General features: G+C 38.0%; 1 protein-coding gene across 1 annotated transcript; it reads left to right on the top strand.

The window, feature by feature from the left end:
* The first annotated feature begins 458 nt into the window (after positions 1-458).
* On the top strand, positions 459-23,336 carry LOC135652878 (mediator of RNA polymerase II transcription subunit 15a-like). Its single transcript, XM_065174181.1, has 12 exons — positions 459-711; positions 1,883-1,994; positions 2,526-2,649; positions 7,803-7,999; positions 8,087-8,825; positions 11,483-11,553; positions 14,114-14,188; positions 14,289-15,683; positions 20,618-20,902; positions 22,334-22,516; positions 22,619-22,707; positions 22,808-23,336. Exons 1-12 carry the CDS (start codon positions 590-592, stop codon positions 23,007-23,009), a joined length of 3,594 nt encoding a protein of 1,197 aa, XP_065030253.1. The 5' UTR covers positions 459-589; the 3' UTR covers positions 23,010-23,336.
* Positions 23,337-25,436: the final 2,100 nt, after the last annotated feature.

Below are 25,436 nucleotides of genomic sequence, written 5' to 3'. Positions count from 1 at the left end.
ATAAATTAGTAAATTCTATATTTATTTATTTGATGAAAGTATTAACATATATTTTTATTTTTATTCTAAAATTTTTAAAAGCCATTACTAATTATGGTGAATTTAATGGATATATATATATATATATAATATTATATTATATTGGGAAGGGGATTGACGTAAAATAAGATTTGGAAAGGATATATATGTAAAAGCACCAATTAGGCATCCCCATCAAAAGGCCGAGTGTACATCATACGAGTGAGGCATTTTTACTCGGTAGCGGTTGGAGCGCCTGCAAGTGGACAAAAAGGAAACATGGCGATGCCGCGAAGGGGCCATAAGCAAACACCTTCGGTGCGCGTCCATAATAGTTCGGTTTTCCTTGGCAATGGTTGGGTAATTGTAGAAGAGCGTAGTTCCCTTCTCGGCTGCCGTGACGAGTGTCTTCGAAGACGAGGGATCTCCACCATCCTCTCTCTCTCTCTCTCTTCCTCGACTTATCTCCTTGGCCTTTGTCGGCACTGATATCTCATTCTGGGGTGTTGCGTGCTCTTGGACCTCGTAGTGTAAACCGGAGAGGAGGAGTTTCTTCGGTTTGATCGGTGGAATGGAGGCGAACCGCTGGAGGCCTGTCCGGGAGGAGGCCTCCGCGGCCACTTCGGATGGGAACTCTGCCGACTGGAGGGCCCAACTCGATCCCCGGGCGCGTCAAAGGGTTGTAGAACAGATGTAAGTAAGAGAACCATTTTTTCATCCCCGAAAATATCATTTCCTTCTATTTGTTGTTAGGTTATCTGATGATGTGATGGAATGGATTATCTCTTGATTTTGATCGATAAGTTGTGGAATCTTTGACATGATGACAGTGTTTGGGATGAGACTAGGGTGCCTCTGTTGGTTGGATGTGAAAATTTGAATTTATCGAGGAAACAAGCATTTTTTGCGTCGATTTCGTTTGCGTTTTTATTATGATCTTCTGCTATTAAGAATGAAGTTGTTATATTCAAAAAATTTATAATATTTTCATGTAAATGTTAAATTCCCAATCTTTATCCACTTCAGCTTCTCGTTCCAGATTTTAATGTTCTTTAATCGATTGCTTCACGCCCCTAGTCAGACATGTGCACACGTACGCTTATGACATATTTCAGAAGCTTGATCTTGTTGGGTGCTTAACGAGGTTCCCTGATTTCAATTGTTGGGCGTGACTTACGAAGGGTTGCGATGTTGCTTCAGTATCTGACAAGGAAATTTAATTTGGTTAATAGAACTGATTCTTTCTTTGTGTAGTTATAGATCTTGTCGAGTGGCTGAGGTGGAAGAGAGTTTGGTCTTTTTGGTAATTGGATGTTTAAATGGGATCCCTATAATCAGCAAAATAGCATACATTGTTGGAACCTCATTGGAATATGCTTTGGAAGTTCAGATATAGACCAAGTCTATCATGATAAAAGGAGTTCAATTTTGCACTCTGCCTTGGATTTAGAAAGTGATCCATATGCATTTTACGGATGGGATATAGATGTAACAAACTCAACTTAACTACTGCATTAGTTAAGTTGGAACCTACATTATACTTTTTCTTACTTGATAAAGAGACAATATGCAATTTTTTCCTCTCTCAATTTTCCATCATGTCTTTACTAAATAGATATTATTGGCATTGATCTTTGACAATTTAGTCTTTAGATTTTTTTTTTCATATTTTTATTCTTTGTTCAATCTTTTTATTTCAGAGTTTCATTCTATGATTTGTTCAAACTATAATCTGTCTAAAATTGGACAAATTCCTTGTTCTTAAATATGGAAGACAGTGCATGTCCTTCATTTGTCTCCTTTGGTTCACAAAATTTCTTCTGTTCATAATGTAGCTGTATAAAAGAATGTGTGCTATTTGTAGAATGGAGGCTTTGGAGATGCCAATGCTAGTCTCTGAGCCTGAGGATTTATATGGACTTCAGAAAATTGCTCTTGAGTTTGAGGAGAAGATATATACTTCAGCTGCTAACCAGGTAATTTAGTTAGCCTGTCTATAATCTTGGCCATTCTGTATGATTACTCTATGCCTGATTGTACTAGATGACTTTACCCTCTCTTAGTTGCATGCTCAATTGTTGGATCTTGTTGGTATTTAATTTTTGGTTCAATGTTAATCAATACTTTCATGAATTGTTCTTCTCCCAGGCAATGTGAAAAAAAAAAAAAAAAAAACATAGCTTTTGTCTGCTCTCTTTCTGCATCACATTATCATTTTTTTTTCAAGTAGCAGAATCTTCTGTTTGTTTGATTTTATCGTTGAAGAAATGTGTTTCTTACTGGCTATTGGCTTGTTAATCAAATTTCACTGGTGCTGGCAGACTGTAGATTCATTATTTTAGAGCATTTTGAATGTCAAATTTGGACCTCTAGTTTGGTTTATTTATCCACATATATGGTTTTAGAGTTAAAAGTAGAAAAAAAATCTATTTGATTAATTTTTCTTGCCTATTGTTGTTAACTGTAAGCTTTTGGCGAAGCGTTCTTTTAATCATCTAATCTTTCAGGATGATTATGTGAGGAAAATTTCTCTGAAGATGGTCTCAATTAAGAATAAGCCTCAGCATTCTACATCAATCAACCCTTCAATGTCCAACAGGACAGTTACCAACCAAAATTCTGCAGACCCAGGTATTTAAATTAAAAAATTGCATTCCCTTTGATCACAAATTAGGCATTCTGATTAATTGTTCAGACATATTGTAGTCAAAATATTGCAGTCATTACTTTCTTTTAATTTGTTTCTCTGTTTGTGCGTATCTATGTATATTAATTTTCATCTTGATTCTTTTTCCTATCAAGCTGAATCAATATGCTGTCAGATAAACTGGAATAGATATTTTTGTCTTCCTGCTGTTGTTTCGGAATTTCTTCCTGCATATGTTACCATGGTTATCTAATGTTTCATTGGTACATGCTAGCGTATGAAGTTTTTTAAGTTTGAGTTAATTCTATTCCATGCTTTGTGCCCATCTTTTGTATTCCTATTGTCTAGTTGTTTTCGTTTAATATATCATGCTTACATGTCTTTGTAAATTCTTTAACATTCATACTTAACAAGAACTTTGTGTTATTTAATTTCTCTGTCATGGATAAGACTGGATTTAAATTTTCTAATGCCATGAAGTTGAGTCTAATGTTTTAATTACTTTTTAAAGCTCTTTCTTGATTGTTGTCTGAGGTTCTGGCCTCTGAGCATGTGTTTCTTGTTCCTGCCTAAAGATTAACATAACTAGGGAGTTCCGTAACTGTCTGAACTCTGAAGCTCTAGCTGGTCAAACCAGATTTATTTTTCTAAATTAATTTAAAATTTTATTTCTTAGCAATAAATCTAATCAAAAGTGAGATTCAGGGATAGTTCACTTTGGTATAATTGACTAGATACCATATTCTTTGACACAAGGAATACATACTGATACCATAGTAAATCATGGTCCTGTCCGGTCTGTGAACATTGACCAGCTTAAATCAGGCGATATAACCTGGGTTTAAGGCTTACCGGTGAGCCTCTTTTGGTTGCCTTTAGACAGCCACCCATTGCTCCTCTTTTCCTTCCTGCACTCTCTCTCTCTCTCTCTCTCTCTTCTTTCATTCTTTTTTAAATTTCTCCCAAAACTCACTTAATCTTTCTCAACTTCCTTACAATTCATTGAAGACAAATTAAGGGAGGTTATTTGCACTAGAAAAAAGTCTCAAATCTCAAGATCGGGTTCTAATTTCTTCAAATCAATCTAAATCCAAATCTTATCTCTAGGTTAATTTCATGAAATTAGATTATGGTTTATGTTTAATCTTCCATCCTTAGCCTAGATTTCTTTCATTTATTCTTAATTTAGGGCTTCTTGTACAAAAATGCAGCTTATATTTTTCTAGATCTAAGCTAGATCAAGGAGGATTTAGACTTGATTCATGAGGATTAAGGCTTGTTCCATTTGGAACTCGCCTCGGTTCCCCTAGATCTATGCTAGATTTTTGCAGATTGAGCATAGATCCATTTGGATGTATGCTAGATCTTTGTGGATCTAGCATTGATCTGTGTAGATCTACAATAGATATTCACGGATATAGCCTAGATTTGCCACAAACATAGGTTAGACAATCTAGCCTAGATTCTTCTGGATCCCATCTTAATTTTGGTTTCATTATGGATTTGTGGATTTGATCATCTATTGACAACTATTTTTATCGGAAAATAGCCCTAAAGCGGCAAAGTTTCAATCCGACTTGTCATCATGCCCGTCACTTGAAGTATTGCCATCATTGGTGGTACATCCATTGCGATATAGCACATGGAATGCATACTAGATCCTTGCTGGATCAAACACTAATTACCCGCTTAAATATGCTTGATTGCTTTGGTGATAAACAAGAAAATTAAGAATGGCACAATGCCAGGGAGATATTTGATTAGGAGGCATATCTTCTTAGGCAGGATTGGAAAAGCTAGGCTAGTCAGCTAAAACATAATCATGTTTGTCCAAGTCTCTTCCATTCTTTAATAAACAAGCTTTCATTTGGATGCTTATAATTATCTGAAAACGGATGTGGTTGACTTGCATCTTGCACATCAGATTTACAGGCCCTGCCTCTAATTATAATCATTTAAATGTAAGCTTGTTGAAAAAGTGTGGGAGCAAGTTTGGGATTTGCATTTGGATTGCTAATTATTGCCATGTTGATCATTAGAACTAGTCAACACAGGCTTTGCTAACTATGCTTCCTCACTTGAAAATCAAAAAAATTAATTCTTATATATTAAATTTTGTATTTATGGCTCTACAGAAAATCAGTGGATTTCCATTGGTGCAAATATTCTCATGTCTGTATAAAATTGCAACCATGTAGAAAGTATGTTTACTCATTCTTTCATTTACAACAATAATATGATTCAAGGATATTTTAAGCTTTAAATGTAAGATCTAAATAGGATCATTGCCCTTGTAAATTTGGATTAGTTTGAACTTTGGGAAACTTTTCCCTCAAAGACCCCTTCTAAAAATATTTCCCAAAGGATCCTCCTCAAAATATTTCTGAAAGTTGACTTGCATGTGAGAAAGCTCTAATTATGTTGTTGTTTTCTCTGCAGAAAAAAAAAACTATCTTTGATAATGGTTTTATGTGTGAAATTAATTGCAAACTTGAAACTGCTATCATGAAGTGATTTAGTGAATTAGCTTATTGCAATAATATATTTACAAAGCTATATATGCTTTTTACAGCAGTAATATTAAGTTTTAAGCTTCTCTGTCGTCAGAAGCAATGCTACTTGGAGAAATACTTTGAAAGAATTATTTTCAAAAGAAATTAAAGGGTAATTTAGAGAAAATATTCCATTTTGGATGAGAGTATAGAATTGGGTAAGAGTAAGATAATGGACGGTTTGTTGCAACACTGGGTATGTGAGGTTGTGCCATACCCTGGCATGATATATGTTGATGGACTATAATGCCATGTTGGCATACCAGTTCTGTGTGAGTACACCGGACTGTCATGTTATTTGCCTTTTGCTGATGCTCCATTAGCTTGGTATTTACTGGCTTGATATGTGATATTGATCAAATGACTTTTTTATTACTGATGCATGCTAGATACATGTCCAGTATTGACACTCATGACAATTCTTAAGAAACTGGCTTTGATTATTTTTCAGATTAGATAACAGAATGACCTTGACATCTCTTCTTACAACAAAGATTACCCATGCTTTAAAATGTACCATGCCAGAAAAGTGCAGGCATGCACCATGCTAAATTGGTGCTGAATATGGTTGCACCAATTTTTGGCCTATGCCAAAGAATGGGCATGATCCCATGCCACAACTAGAAATCCTTGCCTTAAGGTTTTCAATAAGGACTTATAACCTGGTTGAAATTCATAGTCTGTAAAAATGTTATTGACGATAGCGATTTCAATAGGCGCTCGGGCACTCGCCTAGGTGCTCGGGCGAGGCGAGGCGAGGCGAGGCCCGAGCGCCTCGCTTCACGTCCAGGTGCCTCGCTTCACGCCGAGGTGCTCGCCCGAGCCTAGGCACCGGGCGCTTCGGGCAAGCGCCCGGGTTAAACCAGGCGACCGAACCAGTGTTTTACGTTTGGTTCGATCTCCGGTGCTTCAGTTGGTTTGATTGAACCAATTAAAGCACCGATATCAACCTCCCAACATCCCTCTCGCGACTTCCCCAACCCTAACCCTGCTCGCGATTCTACCGCTGACATTTCCTCTCTACTACCATTGCCTCTCTCCGCTATCTTATCTTCGTTGTCGCTACTCTCCGCTGCCGCTGCCACTGTCGCTGCTTGTCGTTGTTGTCGCTGCTCGCTATCGCTGTTGCCGTTGTCACTATTGCCGCTCCCGCTTCTGCTACCACTGCTGCTTCTCTCAGTCAGCAGCCTCAGTCTTACTCTTACACTGCTGTCGCTGCTCGCTGCTACCGCTATCGTTGCTGCTGCTTGCTGCTACCGCTATCGCTGCCGCTACCACTACCGCTATTGTCGCTGCTTGCCACTATCGTCGCTCCCGCTCCCGCTGCCATTGCAGCTATTGTTACTCTTACTCCCTCTACTCACAATATATTAATAGTATACTGTTAACTGTATACTACTAACAATATTTTTTTATTTATTAGATTAATAATATATTATTTTGATTTTAATACTGCTAATTTTTATTTATTTGAAATTATTGTTATTTTTTTGAATTTTGAGATTTTTTGTTAATGTGATATTGTGATTCTGTAAGATTTTTTTAATTTAATATTATATTTTTATTTAAATAATTATATTTATTAATTTACTTATATATTTTTATATTTTAGCGCCTCGTTTTGCTCGGGCGAGCGCCTAGGGAGTTTTTGCACCTTGGCGCCTTTTGGCGCCTAGCGGTTTTTAAATCACTGATTGACGACAACAGATAAAAATCATAAACCTTATAGCTCGGCCAGCACATGTTATGTTATAGAATAGGCACTAGACATGGCATGTGCCAAGCGTCATGGCCCACATTGTCACAGCCTTAGCTAGAATTGCCTAAGGCGTGAGACACCCTTGCGGCAAAGACGCGAACTTAGCTTGCGTTGCCTAAGTCGCGAGGCACCCTTGCGGCAAAGACACGAACTTAGCTTGCGTTGCCTAAGTCGCGCTTTGCCCTTGTGATTTGCATCCGTAAAGATCAGCCCACTTGTAACCTCTCGCAGGTCCCGAAGGACCTGTAAAAGAGAAAGTTGATTAGTTTGAAGAACGAGCGACGGACAAGTCCCGACGTCTCGCGAAAAGGGGAAGCTTTACAAGCAATTCAGCGAGCACCTTGCGTGCACAAGAGAAAAGAGGGAGAGGAGGAAAATAAGGACTTTAGAGGGTTGAACGAACTGCTGCAAGTCCACAAACAGCTGCTCACCGGGTGCCGGGCGTGACAACAAGTTCCCGTCAAGGTAACGTACGAACTTGCGAAAGGTTGTTCAACGCCTGACACTATATTGAAGCCCCATCCCCCATGGTGCCACCCGGGCGGTTCCAGGGTGCTGAGATGACTGACGTTTCGTGTGCGGCTGCGGGCTGCAGAAAACAGCCTGTGGCACGCGAAAACGGAGCTGTTTTGGGACTATTTTAGCCCACTTCCGATGTAGAACTAATCAGCGTGTTACATCAGTAACCAAGGGCAATCCTTAATCTCTTGCTTGGTAAATCAACCTTTAAGATGACAGCAACTTTTGCCTGAGAATACTCAAAACAACGCTTTGGTTACAGCACAAAGTCCTGCCAATCTTACCTCTGTATTTTCATCCATCACAGATCTCAGTCAGCCCAATGTGTCCGGTGTTAGCCAGACATCCAACCTACAAAACATGGCTCTCATATCACAAAACTCTGCCAACAACTCTTTGGGGCAAGCTGCAGTGCCAGATATTCTTACAGACACAGAAGGGCGAATGCAGGGATGGCGACAACAGCAACATCTATCACAAAATCGATATCTATACCAGCATCAGGTCGAGAAACAATTATTGAAACAAAGATTACATTAGTCTTCACTCTTGCAATGACATATTCAACTGCACCAGTATTCTCTTTTGCAGACAACCCAACTGCAATATTCTCAACAGCCTTCAATGCAAATGGCATCCTGTTTCCAGTCAGGCCAGTCGGCCATTCAACTGACACAGCCTGGAGCAATCCAGTCAGCTGTGCAACCTGGCCTTCAACAAAATCAGCAAAATTCAGTTCAGCAATCTGTGTTGCCCTTGCTTCAGCAATATCCACAATCAGATGCCAGACAGCGACAGCAGCCACAGCGTACCATGCAGCAGCAGCAGCATCCTACTTCAGCTTTTCAGCAATCTAATCTGGCCATGCATCAGCATCAGCATTCAAATGTCCAACAGACCCACCTGCTTGGGAAACAAGCAAGTGTCACAGAGATGCAACAACAACCACAAAGAATGGCAGTTCCACAGAATTATCATTTTAGCATGCAATGGGTCCAGCATTTGTTGAATCAACAGAATTTTCTCTTGGATCAGCAGCAGCAGTTAGGCACCCAAAGTAACTATAACTATTCAGGGCTTCAGCAACAGCAGCAAATACATGGATCAGTATATAATGTCTCAAATGTGCAGCCACAACAGTGCCCTATGCATATGCCTCAGCCACCATCTGCAATGCCGCAAACGCAAGGTCAACAGCACGAACATCAATCATCACAGCAGCAACTGCTTTCTCAGTTCAAATCTCAGCCTGTTCCATTGCAGCAGCCATTGGTAAAACAACATTCAAGTTCTTTACAACCAGCCACGCAACAAAGAGTTCAAGGTTCAGGTACCCTGCTTTCACAGAATGCGATTAAGAAGAAGTAATTTGTTTAATCATAAATAGGGCTTCAGTTGGTCTTCATGCCACTAACGACTCGTCGTAGATTGCAAACCCGACTAGTTTTTACCGGTCCAACCAGCCCAAACTGGATGGTCTAGTCCGGTTCAGTATAATTATATCCAAGGATTGAAATATCGTACCGTACTAGAGTTTCGAGATTCGCTCAGTATGGTACGGTACTATATACCGATATATATATATATATATATATATATATATATATTAAAAAAAATCTTTTTCGGCGACGTCACCTCTCTTCTCCCCAAGCGAGGCGACGTCGCCTCTCTCTCTCTCTTTTTTTTTACTTATATATATATATATATATATATATATATATATATATATATATATATATATATATAAGTAAAAAAAATACTGTCCGATAGCGGGCAGTCCGTGTACAGGTCTACTGGTGGACTAGTACGTACCACCCGGTATGGACTGTATTATTCGAAATTGAAGGCCTTGATTATGTATAATATATTATTTTTTCTTTTAACTTTTAAAAACATGCTAGTGCTTGGCTCATGCGACATGACTCTTGCGCCTTCACCTGTTGTCATTCCCACACCCGCCGCTCGCTGCTCACCACTCGCCCCTCACAGCCCACCGTTTGCTGCTTGCCGCCTGCCATCCACCGCTGCCCATGCGCCCACCATTCACTCCGATATGACTCCTCCTACTCCACAATCTCCTCTCCTCCTTGGCCTTCTCTTCCTCCTGCTCTTTTTTATTCTTCTTCTTCTTTCTTCTTTCTTCTTGTCTCTCCCTTCTCCAATAGTACCATGGTATGTTTTGGGGTATCATGTGTCGATCCGTTAGAACAGACCGAACCTGTAACAATCTAGCCGGCCATGGACTGACATAGGTCCGATAACCAAAATCACAATAACATTTAATGTTGTTCTCCCTTAATTGGTGGATATCTTATTATGACATTTCCCTTTTTTATTGCAGATAGAGAGTTTTTTTTTTCTCGAAATGGCATTTTCTGGGTCTCTATTATCTTACCTTGAATTTTGGTTATTTAAGGTTTTTTTGTCACTGGTATATTCCAGTAGATGATTTTGTCACTTTTACCTTGAATTTTCTATTGGAGGTTAGTTGCTTTAAGAATATGAATATAATATAACAACAATGAGGATCTAGGTAGTTGTAGTTCCTAGAGAATATTTGTGTAAAAATGTTCAGATAAAAGTAGATGATATAGTTTACTGTTTGTTGGTATAACTGTATGCATTATAAGAAACATCACAAGTAACAAAAAACTAAATACATCTATTATGATTTAGATGGTACAGAAGTATATGCTTAGTTATAAGATTCATGGAACCATTGAGAAATTTAAGCTGGTGATTGTTCAAAATCTTAGAGGGTGGATTCTTTCTAGTAGGTTTGACTTGAGAGATGGATTATATATCAAATCAAGGTTCGCAAAACCGTACCGTACCGGTATTTTGATCTGGGCTTGGTACCGGTACGGTACGGTATATCGAGCGGTACACCTAGGTGTACCGAGTACTGTAGCAGTGCTACAGTGCTACAGCGCACTGCTACAGTGATGCAGTACCTCGGACCAGTAACAATCGGTCCGCGTACCGAAAACCTGTCGGACCGGTACGTACCGCCCGTACCGGGCGGTATGGCTCGGTACGGCAGACCCTGTATCAAATATAGTAGAAGGTGGTGCGGCTAATCATGAGGTTTTGTTATGGGTCATAAGTTCACCTCAACCATATAATGTGGTCCTGTCATGCTATTATTGGCAAAGATTGAAATATCGTACAGTACTGGAGTTTCGAGATTCGCTCGATACGGTACGGTACTATATACCGAGCAGTATATTTCGGTATATCGTTCGATATATATATATATATATATATATATATATATATATATAAAATCTTTTTTGACAACGTCGTCTCACTTCTCCCCAAGCAGGGTGACGTCGAAAACATATATATATTTATATAAAAGTAAAGAAAAAATCTGCGATGTCGTCTATATATATATATATATATATATATATATATATATATATATATATATAATTTATATATAAAAGTAAAAAAAAATTCTTTTTCGGCGACGTCGCCTCACTTCTCCCTAGGCGGGGTGACGTCGAAAACATATATATATATATATATATATATATATATTTATTTATTTATTTATAAGTAAAAAAAATACCGCCCAGTAGTGGGCGGTCCGTGTACCGGTCTGTTGGCGGATCAGTATATACCGCCCGGTAGTGAGCGGTCCGTGTATCGGTTTGTTGGCGGACCGGTATGTACCGCCCGATACAGACAGTATTATTCGAAATTAAAGACCTTAGTTATTGGGCTAACCATGTAACATTGGTGAGTAGTCCTGATGTTAGTTATCTTTTATCAGGATTTTCTCTGATCAACATTTTGTTTAGGTTCTTTTTGTTCCTTGTCATACCATGCTAATTTGAAAACCTCATAATTTTACTCTTGTTGTTGACTTTCTGTTTGCTTTTAAATAGTTTGTACTTGTGTCCTTGGGACTCAGATAACTTTGGTTGTCGATTCAGAATTCATTATTGATTTCCTATCAATCAGGTGTTTTTCTTTATACAGGGACACCGAGTTTCACAACTCAAGCAGGACATATTGATGATGTTGATTGGAAGGAGGAGATTTATCAAAAGGTCAGTAAACATCAAAAGTTAAGTTCTTTGCTCATATTTATTCATTGATTTATTATTATGGAAGAGTTTGATCAGTATAGTTGGCCTGTAAGAAATTTGAGATCTCATACTGAGGTCTATTGCCTATTTAGCCAGAAGATATTTGATTTATGAGATTATAAGGGTAAAACTTGTATTGTGGTACCCATGGTTCGATGTACCATCCGATACGGTATGAAATAGGTGATATGTACCAGTCCGCTGATTGGTATGGTTGACCGAGATGCGGACCAGCCCTTTTTAGGCAGTACGTTGTTAGCGGGTGTATCGGATGGTATGCCTCTTATATCACCTGATACAATCGAAACTAGATCTTTATTGATTGGTACGAGATCGGTCGGATTTTGATCATACCGATCTCCTCTGGGGTCAAACGAGGTCCCAATGATCAAATTGACCATCATACCCTATTTTGGTCCTTTAAATTCTCCACCCTCTCCCCTCTTTCGTTTATCTCACTCACTCATTCAATTTTTCATCCTTATAACCTCGAATGTCTATTCATATATGATTTAAAGACACTTTCTTCTTATCTAAATATAATTTATATACTAAGAAATTAGAAGAAAAACCCTAAATAGTTTTTTTTTGAATTTCAAGCTATTTTCGGTCTCTTTTTGGAACACTGGTACGTAGTGGTGTAATAGCACACGTTACACCAGTACATACCGATGTGACCAGTGACCGATACGGTTGGTTAGCACGAGAAAATGTTCCTTGGTGATACTCAAGGTTTGATATCTCAGTATTATACTAGTCATTGGGGAAGAGGAACATTCCAATCAAGGTCTGCCATACCGAAGCATATCGCCCGTACTGGGCGGTACGTATCGGTCCGACAGGTTACCGGTACGCGGATCGCTCGGTATCGCTACAGTGCTACAGTACTATATTGTAGCACTGCTACAGTATGAAAAAAGTATAAAATTATTCAGTACACCAGGGTGTACTGCTCGGTACGCCCTGATGTACCGCTCGGTACACCGGTACCATACCATATCGAGCCCGGGTCGAAACGCCGGTACGGTATGGTACGGCGAACCTTGATTCCAATACATATCAGATTTCAGTATTTTCCTTAGAAAACACTAGAAATCAAGAACGAAACCCTACTTTCAGTTTTCTTTGATATTCTAGTTATATGCAAACAAATTAGACAACCCTAAACTAAATTTAAACAATAAATGAGATGTAAAACAATGACATATACCTGTTTGGATCTGTATTGATACATCTAGGACCGATACAGATCCAATATGATGAAAGTAAATTAAGTGAATTTTGAGTGAGATTAGATAGAAACCGAGAGTGAGAAGGAGGAGAAGGTGAGTGAGAGTGAGGGTGGATTTGGAGGGTTTTGGGGCCTTTTTATAGGCTTCCAAGAGCCCTCTAACATTTACCCAATAGCTAGTTAAGTAGCCTCTCCTCCATGTTAGGTTACCACTCGGTACATGGGTTCTCATATTAGAAATTTTGATATTCTGCAGTGCTTGTCATATCAAGTGAATCAAGTAGCTTATTTGCAGCCTCTTTTCTATTTCCACATGGCACACGCTACATATAGCAACTCGATAGCTTTGATGATATCGGTTATTGAATTTCGGAATATAGAGGAGAGGATACACTTTTTTTTTTCTGGTCTGAAGACCTGTATATCAGGAGCTGACCATTTTCAATGGAAGTGAGTGTCACCTTTTTTCCGGTCTTCCACTTTTGAATGAACTTAAAGGCAATGGAGTTAGTGACAAACCAAGTGATATCAGGTCGTGTTATTGCTCTTTGCATGATTTTTTGCATCAATGCTCACATTCAGTAATGATTCTAAATGTGTCAATTGATGCTCTGTGCCCTTGCCACTGTCCTTTTCACCACTATGATGTCACAATTGCTTTTCATTATTGAGTTGACGTAGTCGGCTGCATATGACTTTCCAAAATAAAAGTTTCTATTAAGTCTAGAAACTGCTCAACTGACTTCTTGAAGTTTTCCCTATTATATGTAACCACCTGCACAATATACCACAATCCAATCTCCTCTACAACCCTCTGTGTATTGTGCATCATGAAACTTGTTGAAAGTATAAAAGTATCCATCGTTACAAAAATAGGAAGTCTATGATGCTCATCCGAGCAGTTCTGGACTAGCTAGCACACATCAATGTAACATGATATAGGTTTCACTACATTTTAAATGATGTAATCTAAACTTTGAGCCTATGAACTTGCTCATCCTTATAGTTGCCACGTATTTCTCCTGTGCTGGGAGGCTATATGCTAGAACCCACCTTCTGAATACTAGTCAACATGCTCCGATAGTAAAGGCCTTGAACTGCATTTGTTTGGATTTGGTGAAAGTTGAATTATTTTGCAATTGCTTTACCGATTCCCTTTTTTTTTCTTTCAGGTGGGTATGGTTAATGTGTGTTTAGTACATATTTACCAAAGTATGAGATGAAACTACATCAAAGTTGTATTAGTTGAGCTTTGTAATGAAATATTATTTGTCTCTTTTGTGTGGGCAGATAAAATCCATGAAAGAGCTGTACTTTGCAGAATTGAGTGAACTTTACCAAAAGATTGCGATGAAATTTCAGCAGGTTCTTCAATTATTGGTTTCTGCATTGAATTTCTTTTAAGATTCACAGAATTTCTGAACATAAAATGAAACTTGCTCAAAGACTTTTTATGTTTTTTCAGCATGAAGTTCTTATGTCATTTGCAAAGACATCAGAATTGTTTGAGAAAAGGAAACGTTTTAAGATCATGCTAGAGCATATATTACAAGTTTTGCAATTTTCCAAGAGCAATATTGATCCTGATTTGAAGGACAAAATTCCTCTGTATGAGAAACAAATAATAAATATTCTAGCTTTAAATAAGATAAATGTTGCTCCTTCACGGGCACCTGGACAGCAACAATTCCAGCATCCTGGTGGACATTCTCAATTCATGCCTCATCAATCTCAAGTTCCTGGACAACATGACAATCGTACAAAACAGCAAATAAATCTTCAAGGTTCAACAACTTCGATGCAGCCAGCTGCTGTTCCAGGCTTGCAACATGGTTCTATACTTTTATCAGATGCTGGTGTTACAACAGCTCAACAGAAAATCACAAGTGCATTACAGACTGATTCTATGGTTGAGACTGTCCAAGGGAGTTCTTTTAGGTCATTGCAGCAGGGAGCAATTGCATCCACACAACAAGGTGGATTGATATCTGGGCAAAGTTTTGTTAATGTTCCTCAACAGACGACTGCTAATGCTATGTCAGATGGCTTGATAGAGCAATACCATGCCAATACCAAGCAACCAAGTTCTAGTGCAACACAACAGCAGCAGCATTTTAAGCAGCAGGAACAACAACAAAAGCAGCACCACCTGAATCATAATCACCAATTAGAGCAGCAATTACGACAACATCAATTGCCACAACTATTTCAGAAGCAGCGGCTCCTGCAGCAACAGCAACTACAACATCAACAGCAACAGAAAAATCAACCACAAGCACCACAGACACCAGTGCACCAGGTGCCACAGCTTAATCAAACAAATGAAGTCAATGAGTTGAAGTTGGGACAAGGCCCTGACATTAAGCCGGGACTTTATCCACATCATTACTCCACTAGCCAACACCCTAGTTACTATCAGCAAATAAAATCAGGTGCTTCTTTTCCATTTTCATTCCCTCAAGACTTTCAAGCTTCATCCCCCCATATTTCTTGCCATTCTCCTCAAAGTGATCAGCAGAGTCTCCTACCATCTCAAATAAAATCTGGAACCCCCTTGCAGTCGGCTGAGTCACCATTCATTCCATCTCCTTCCACTTCTATAACCCTCTCTCCTGTTCCAGCAAATGAGAAACAACTTTCTGGTGTTATGTCACTACCAAATGCAGGAAACATTGAGCATCAACAAGCAGCTGTAGCACCTTCTGAGGCTCAATCATTCACTGTCACGACACCTGGAATAACAGCGTCACCTTTGTTGGCAGAATTTACCAGTCCAGATGGCAATCAGAATGATATTCCAAATCTGGTTGTTGGGAAAGCAAGTACAACAGAAAAGCCTCTCGAACGTTTAATAGAAGTGGTCAGTAATCTTTCTTTTGTTCTTTTTATGAATCTTGTACATACTTATACAGTAACTTGGTAGATGAAGTCATTGGTATGTATCCTTTTTTACCTTGTATAAGGTGAGAAGTCTGAACTTCTGACCTATTTATTGGTGTGCTATCTGTTTAAACAACTGCTCTAAAACCAACTGAATGTAGTGGCAACAGAGTCATGTCTCACAATCATGCATATCTTTCTATCTGGTTGAAGTAAAGCATGAGTTGTAGGATGTAGTTTGAACTACATGAAAATTTTAAAATAACAGGGTTCAGAGATGCCCTTGCAGAAAATAATATATTGGTACTCATATTGTAGCTAGTGGCAATTACATTAGTAATAAGGCTAACCTGCAGCCTGTCAGTGACCTCCTCCTCGTTGCCCACCATGCGCCACTGACCTTAGGTATACTTCCTCTTCTCCTCCTTCGCCTCCTTTTATTTCACCACTTCCTCCTTCCTCGTCCTCCTCTTCTTCCTATCTCTTCATCCTCTTCCTCCACCATCCCCTATTATTCCTTCCCCTCTTCCTCCTTCCTCCACCACGTCCTCTTCTTTCTTGCTCTTCCTCCTTTTTCTCCATTGCGTCCTCTTCTGCAACCACATTATCTTCTTCCTTCCTCTTCCTCCTCCTTCCTCTTCTCTTTCTTCTTCCTTCCTCTTCGGTATGGATTGGTGTATCTTGTGTCGATACACCGATACCACATGGTACACTGGTACCGATGGCATGTACAGTACCCTGATACAAAACTACAATCCTTGATTTGAATCATATCTTGGTTTAATCGGTTTAGATAATTGTGGGTAATACCATATTACATAGTGAATGATAGAGCTGATCTCTTGTCTAATAACATCATAGTTATAGAATTAGTAGTCCATATCCTGTTCTAAGTAGATCATTGTAAATTCTTACTTTTCACCTCATATTTAGCAGTCCTGGGTCAATCCAGAAGTCAATTTTATTTTATTGAGGTGGATAGAGTTGCAAGATGGAATAGTCTATTCCTTGCCACAAGACAACTGATATATCTCCTATAACGAAGTTGTTCTTTAAAAAGATGGGGTAGTTTGCATGGTCTCCTTATAAATAGTGTCAAATGGGATATTAAAATTTTGTTTTGAGCTCTTCTAGTATTCAGAAAATGTTCAATAGAATTTTCTTTCTTCCACAGCTTACCATCATAGGCTAATGTTGAAACAGAGATTGTGGGTAGGAATGTTCTAGAGACTAACTTATATAGACAACAGGACAACCGAATTGATCCACCTCGAAATGTTCTTGATGCCGAAAAGTTACACAGACTCTTAATTTTATGTCGGATATAGAGCATGCATATATTGATATTAGATCCTGTCTGAAGCTAAAATTTTTTCATGAAATTGGAAGAAATTACAAATACCAAGCAATAAAGGCATCTTGATTCAATTTAATATAAGAATCTATTACTTCCAATGCTCCAGGATATTTTTCACATTTGTCAATTGCGTTAGATCCTACTGCAAAAGATATGTTTTTAGTAATAATTTTTGAGGCAAGATAGAGCTAAATATCATTTTAGACTCTTGGTAGTATTTTATTTTTGACACAAGATACAACTAAGTAGTGTTGACATTTGCGTTTTAGATTATTGAAGGGACTGATACATGATGAGTAGATATGTCAGAATTGACATCAAATAGACATTTAAATGCATCTAAGTGTCTAATTTGACAAAGTTGTAAAACAACAGAGGGACATGTAGGGGAAGGATAATTTATATTATTGGTATCTAATAAAATTATTGAAGGTACTGATATATCATGGGTAGATGTGTCAGAGTCAACATCAAATAGACATGTAAATGTATCTGAGTGTCTAGTTGTGATAACAACAGAGGGGCATCTACGAGAAGGATAATTTAAAATAAATTAGTATCACAGTTATTTTGTTGTCAAATGTTGGAACATAAGTCCTAAGAAGTTTTAGAATCACTATAAATACTCTTATTATATTTGCATATAATAAGATATTAGAACATTATAATTAAAATCTTGGAATTATGAAACAGAACTGCATGTTATACTAATTTACCATTTGATATTGGGACAGTACAGTCAAGGAGTCTCATAAACATGTAAAACATACCCAACATGGCCTGCGGTGTGGATGCAAGACTCCTTACAATGTTGTATGGAATTCGTTATCCTAACTTTATCCAAACCGTTAATGGTTCTTCAGTTGTCATTTAGGCCCAATCCATATAGCCGACAGGTCATTTTAAACCAGCAAGTTCTTTACTGGCCAGTCAGGATGGTCAAATTTGACCCATTCCATTTGGAATGTAGCACTTCACGTAGCCAAAATATCATGCTGTAGCCCTTGATAGCTTTATAAATTTGAGACTCATTGAATTTTAGTGCTTATCAGCCAAGAATTTCAATGTCATGAACTTGGGCCTTGTTGGTGATTACCGACACATATCCCTGCATTGCTCAGGTGAGGCTTGTGGTGATTGGCACATGCTCATGTCTGGCAAAAGGTGTGTTGGCACACCCTTGGCATGACGTCAAGCTTTATATTGGTGTCATTCTTTACACCTGCATGGCTAGAACATGTGGTCTTTGTCAAACCCTTAAACCTATTTCTATTGTGGTAAGATTGCGAACGTTAGCCCTCTCCAGACTCCACAATAAAGGCAGCCTCATGCACCGGAATTTTCATTTAGATACGTTGATTGCACAAGTTTCACTAAAGAGTTATAGAAAAGGCATCAAAGAATTTGATGCAAGTAAAGAAGTCTACACCAGTGTCTTGATTTGGATTTTGACATGGAAGTTGGCTATCATGAGCAAAAAGCCATTGTCAACCCTATTTATACTGCTATTTAGGTCTCAGCTCTACTATATATCCTGTATCATCAATGTCCACAATGATATATCAAATAGAATTATGGTCAACTGAGAAGATCAAATTGATTGTTGTTGCATGCTATATGCAGAGATCTGTTACAAGAACAATATGTGATAATTAGACCAAGCATGTCCTTTGTGTATACTTTATCTGAGGTAGTTTATGCATTAAAGTCTAAATTAAGGATCAAGGTGGAACACTCTGGCTGCATATTTGGTTAGGTGCTTGCAGGGTAGGATACAATTATTATTGTTGGGTGCTTTGCTCTCATGTCTGGCAAAGTGCCAGAACACCTTGATGGAAAATAAAACAAGCTGGTACTACATTTTTATCTATGCTTCACAATATTATCATGGTATGACATGGAATGATAACAAAGACATGCCTTGTCACAGCCTAGGATGAAAATGATGGCCAAAATGATGAGTTTGTTGTGTACATTTCCCAGGATCACCAAGTCCTAGGAACCTTTGGGTAGTTGGAGTATTTGTGGTGGATTCAAGATGGATTGTGCCACATACTGTGATGTTTTCAGATTCTTTTTTGGATGTTATATGGATGGATTCAGGCGTTTTATGTAGTTTTCATCTGGTTAAATTATTGTACAGTTGGTACTTATGTTTCTTTTGTAATAAGTATATTGGGTTATTGATATAATTTTGAGCAGGTGAGCTTTGGGGTTGTTTCTCTTTTTGTCAGATTATTTTTAAATTACAACAAGAAGTCACGATGTCACAATTATTTGGGACCAACTATATGGATCTTTACTCATTACTTAGCTCTTTAGGACAAATACTATTAGTCAAATTAAGAGTGATCACTTTTTTAATTATTTTTGCTCTTACCAACCCATTGGTTGTAATTTCTCCGATGGATGATTATGTAAAATATTAGTGAAATTCTTTGTAAATGGCTATCAGCCTCTTCTCGCATGACCATTTCAAAATTTTGAGCATGGTCAGTTTTCTTTCAGCTTCTTTTTTCTGCTGTGTAGCTACAAAATTTTGATTATGCTCTGGTTTATTTTCTCCTTTCTCGCCACCTTCTCTTTCTTAGAATTGTTTTCTCCTTACCTTGCTGCTGCACACACCCTAGCTGCCTCTACTTATAGCTGACAGACTGACAGGCTAGCACTAGCTTTCTTCTGCAAGCTGAACCACCACAACCATAATCATATCTAGCCATCACAATCTGTGGACCCCATGCTCCTTATAATATTTGCAAAGACTGGAGTGCTTTTGTGGATTAGTTTTGAATTCTAATAAGTCATTCATATTCTGTGGTTGCAAAAGCATTACAATAGGTAGCAAGCTGTCAACTGATGATTTGTGGTTAAATTTGGAGACCAATTTTCTTTCTGAGTTTATTCTTCGGATTTCTTTGTATATTAATGTTGGATTATCTTCATTAGAATATCACTGTAGTTACCCTATACATCATTTCATGTAGTGCCATTGTCTTCCTAACATTTGCATTGCATCTCATGTATATTCACCCTCATGATCTAATAGCTTTTCAATATTATCAGTTTGTTGGACTTTAAATTGGCTGAAAGGACAATGGTGATATGCTATGAATAAACAAGTTGTCCATATTGATTTTATCTTAAGAAAGCTTCGAAGCATCATAAAAAAACTTAATAAGTGAAAGGACAACTTAATGTTCCATGAATGTCAACATAAAAAAAATGTTTTTGTGGAGCTTGATGAATTTCTGTATGGACCAACTTCTTTAAGGGCTGATCTTTGTATAATTAAATTGTGTTATTGGTAAATTTTAAATAAAAAAGAAAATATTCTTCCACTTGACGAAATTGCTGTATGACTGCATCATGATATCATTCTCTTGCATTTAAAATGAAGGCCTAATTTTCTCTCTTTTGGCTATGAATTTATTGATTCAACTAGTTCTCTTGCATTTATTTAAACATGTCACTTAATTCTTATTTGCTTAACAGCATCAATGCATTTGTGCTCGAGTTTTATGTATCACCGACCCCTAACATGAATGAAGTTCTTTCAGATACGATCATCAACACCCACAACTCTTAGTTCTGCTGTTAACGATATCAGGTCTGTTGTTAGCATGACAGACAGGATACCAGGTTCAGAAACAGAAAATGGTTCTAGGGCTGCAGTTGGTGAAAATTTAATCACCAAAAAAAGGAACCGTGACACAAGTGCCATGCCCTTGAACAATCTGTCATCTGCTGGAAGTGTAAATGATAGAGATAAACAAACCTATACTGTTGATACATCTGAATTACAGTTGACTGTGACATCACGAGTTAAGCGGCCGAAAGTTGAGGTTCGATATTATGCATTTGATTTCATAGCAAAGTATTTTCCTGATATGCTTATTCTGTTTTTTAATTGAATGACTTCTCTCGATCATTTGCTTTGGTGTGGATTTCTTAGTTGCCTTGTGATTCCAAATTTGTAGATGCTTTGTAGTTTCAAGTATATCATGAACTTCATTTTTCAGCTCTCTTCTAAAGTCATATGTATATGCATTTAAAGCTTAATTCTTCTTTCATGTATGGTTACTCTGAAGCAATAATTTCCACTTTTGAAACCCAAAGAGTAATCCTAATCCCTTTCATCTTTCAGGTGTTGTAAACAAGGCAATTGCCTTTGAAAATGTGCACATAATTGTGAAACCTGTTGTTAGCATATGTGCACAAAGATATTTGAATATAACAAGACTGTTGCAGTATATTTATGCATATAATTTTCCGTAGATGCACCAGTGCCTTTCGCCAATTGTGGCTATTTTCTTAGGGTGTTGATTTCTTAGATCCTTTGTAGTTTCAAATAGAGCTTGAACTACTTTTTCAGTTCTCTTTTGTATGTTACTCATTCAAAGATTAATTAGTTTAGAAATTTGAACTTTTGAAGCCTAAAGAGTAATCCTGAACTCTTTTATCCTTCAGCAATTAAAGAAAAGGAACATTGCCCTTGTAGATGTGTGCATAATTGTGAAACCTGTTGTTAGCATTTAGTGTATGGAGATATTTACATAGAACTACAAGATTGTTGCTATATAGCTATGCATATCATCACCTACAAGGCACCAATGTCTTTCCCATTCGTAGCCATTTTTAACCATTGGATTTGGATTTGGATTTATCTGACCTACCTATATGTTTCACAATTATATATATGTATATCAAAATGTACTGATAACTTATTCTTTCTGGTAGTGTCATTTAAAGATTATATCAAAATGTTATCGAAACAAACTATTCTAGTTGCATGTTACTGGTGTTTGTTGTCATTTGATGGTGATGAACTAAATCCTTCTGTGGTCCCATCCTCCTGAGTGCATTGAAGATATTTCATCAGTTGAACACTCTTCCCTCTGTACATATGTGCACATGCACACATATGGGTAAGCAAGTATGATCCGTTCATCTAGTATCTGTGGGATCTGTTGATTCCATACAAAGTTTGAAAGAGAAAAAGAACTCATTCTTATGAAAAGCTGTATCCTTGTTCAATGCAGATATAAATGATGTGTTTCTAGTTGGTACACTAAACCAAGATAAATCTGTTTCTGATTCTTTAAAAAAGAAACTCATTGCTTCTAAACTGTTTCCTCTGTTTCTTCCCTTGTTGTAATAACTTCTCTTCTATTCCAAGTGTTCCGTTCATAATATGATATTTCTTTCCTATTGGTGCACTGCTTACCCTGGCATTTCTTGGTTCCATTAAATCTCAGCACTATGTCTAACTGCAGATGAATCATGCTTTACATGAAGAGATCAGGGAGATAAACCAACGGCTAATTGGTACAGAGATAAAAATAAGTGATGTGGACACCGATCCGATATCTGCTGCTTCGAACGGCAAAGGAACAATTGTGAAATTTTTCTTCACTCCTTTGATTCGATCTCCAATCTCAAAATCTTCATATACTATGGTGAGCTTCAATCAGATAGTATCATGTGCAGATAATGTACATAAGAGCTGCATTTAGTGTTCATGTTTCTCTCATTCTTTTTTGTTCTTTTTGGTCATCCAGAGTCGAATTCAGCCTTTGAATTTGCTTGTTCCTGCTAGTTATCCAAAATGTTCACCTGTTCTTTTGGACGAGCTTCCAGATGACCAAAGGTAAGACGATGCTAAGTATCATCTATAAGCTTACATTGGGGACACAACAGGAAAGTAACCTGCTTCTCCCCACCCCCCCCTTTTTTCGACCATGTAGCAGGGAATCTGAAGATCTATCTATCAAGGCTAGGTCAAGGTTCAACAATTCTCTCCGAGGCCTATCACAGCTGGTCTCACTAGGAGAACTGGCAAGGACATGGGATGCCTGTGCCCATAAAGTACTGGTAGAATATGCACAACAGACTGGCGGAGGTACCTTCAGCTCAACATATGGCACTTGGGAAAAATGTGTAGGTGTTTGATGCTCCATTTGCTGAGGATGCTTGCCGGATTTAGTTAGAGAGGTTTAGCAGATAACCTATCACTCTGTACATACAATTACTTGCTCCCAAAGATGAAAATTTCAGCCCTCATATTCCCTACAAATGAATCGGGCCATGCTTGTAACATTTACCAGGTCATCAAAATTTTTTCTTGTATTACTGTAGTGTTGTCTGTATCGTTCAGTACTACTAAATGGAAAATGCATCATTGGATATGAGTTGTATAGGTGGTCTCCGACTCTCTCGCATGTGACATTCAAATTTGTAAAATAATTCTGTAAGTAATATCAATCTCATATTTTCTGACCTATTTTTTGTGCTGGAAGTATGCTGATTCTTGCACTAAGTATGTGATTCCTGAAATATTTGACTGATCATATGAAGGGAAGGGAAGAGAATAGAGAGAACAGACTTTTCCATCAAATAAGCACTTGTGTTGCCTTTTCTCAAATTGATTGATGTAAATGAAGCCCTAATTTGCTACTCATAATGCTTCATGTGGATCAGATTATAGCTCTTCCATTAAGATCAGGCTTGTTCAAGTTGGTGGCATAGATTGTGTGAAGTTTCTGAGCTTGAACTTGCTGATCAAAGTGTGATACCCAAATCTCCATGACTTGGTCAAATGTTCATTTGGCTACTCCATTGATCTAAAACACAATCTGTAACTTTCGTGTGTGCAGGTCTGGGCTATCATGTGCTAATGTTATCAACCGGCACATTTCATGCATCTCGATACAGTTCTATGTTCCTTCCATTCATCAATTATTGCTTATTATTTCTATTTAATTATATTGGAGTTTTGGTAATGAGTTCGTCATGCATGACGTGCCCTCAATCGTGCCATGAACATGTCATACTTACTAGAGTGATGCCCAGATTATGACATGAAGGCGAATGACCCCCATCCACAAAACACTAGTCCATAGTGATGACTACTTAATTGCATGTTCCACTGCCCACAATTTGACTAGCTTTGGCATTGGAATAAGACTGAATCAGAATATTCTTTTCGTAAATTGATCGGAATCAGGTCGAATTTGGGACACATCTTTTTATCCTCTTATTCATGATATAGACATAATGCGAAGTTTATGCTTATAATATTTCTTTAACAAAGCAAAAGCGTGGAAACAGATTTACTCTCAAAAACCTTACAATCAACCATTAAAATTCTTACAACTAATTAATAGTTTCAAAAAATAGTAAATACTTATAACAATTAATGTTATTTGAGATTTTGGTTATCAACAAATAAAATTAAAGAATTAATTTCCTACCCAAATGTTACTCCGTCTACTAGTAGTTCTTTTTTATTCGAGCCCCCGTCCTTTCACCCTGTCTAAATGTTAGATCGGTTCTGATACCAAATGTCATGACCCGGGTTTAATGGACTAACTAGTATATCAACTTCGTTTGGTCCAAACTATTGATTAAAATACTTAAATTAAAATCGATAGTAATACACTCATCAGATCCTTATAAATCAATCTTAATATTGTCCACTTCCGATGTAGAACTAATCAGGGGGTGTTATAAAATTTATAGGGTGACATGTCATCGAGTTACTCGCTTGTCGTTCCCCCTCATCATCTATCAATCAATATTTGCAATCAACGTTATATCAACTTAAAACAAGTTAATTTTGCATTATGGTTATTGTTGCCTGTAAATAAAAGCAATAATTATCATTATTTCTATAAGAAAAACCTTTCGAGGGATCTAAAATTATTTCTTATATATATATATATATTATAGTAGTAATAATTAATATTACCAGCTGTTGTTTTTGTTTTTGTTTCTTGTTTTGGGGGGGGGCGTCGGGGACGAACAGATAGGATCGTACGGCTCTGAGCGGGGTTTAGCTGGAACTAGCGGAGGACAGCTGTCTCGTACGGCAGCATCAAATAAATCAACCAGCGGAAACCCGACGTTCCTTTCCGGTGGACCCCGTCGCTGCTCCACGTGTTTCTTGGACGTCGACGCGGGTGACACCGCGGGGACGACAGCGGGGAGTGGGGGAAGGGTGCAGCTCATATCAGAATACGCAGCTCCCGTCGCCGTTCCTCCGCGTTTGTTGTTTTATTCCGGCACTGTGAACGAGCCGCAGCGTCGTTTTCCCTTTCTACCCTCGCATTGCTCGCTCCACCCCGCAAGCTTAGGGCAGTGAAAAGGGGTAATGGAGGTCAAAACAACCGTCCACATCAGGCATTTCGCGAGGAAAGTAGGGGCAGATCCGTCATTTAATTGACTGGGAAAAGGAACGGGCACGGAGCCCGCACGCTAACTTTAAAATTTACACTTCAGTGCCCTTCAAACAAACAAATAAATAAATAAATAAATAAAAAGAAAAACACACTCGTAACTAAATAAAACCTCTCTCTCTCTCTCTCTCTCTCTGCGTTC

This window comes from Musa acuminata, chromosome BXJ3-11, assembly GCF_036884655.1.
Source record: "Musa acuminata AAA Group cultivar baxijiao chromosome BXJ3-11, Cavendish_Baxijiao_AAA, whole genome shotgun sequence".
Classification (NCBI taxonomy): domain Eukaryota; kingdom Viridiplantae; phylum Streptophyta; class Magnoliopsida; order Zingiberales; family Musaceae; genus Musa; species Musa acuminata.
This window is presented reverse-complemented; position numbering and strand designations above follow the sequence as displayed.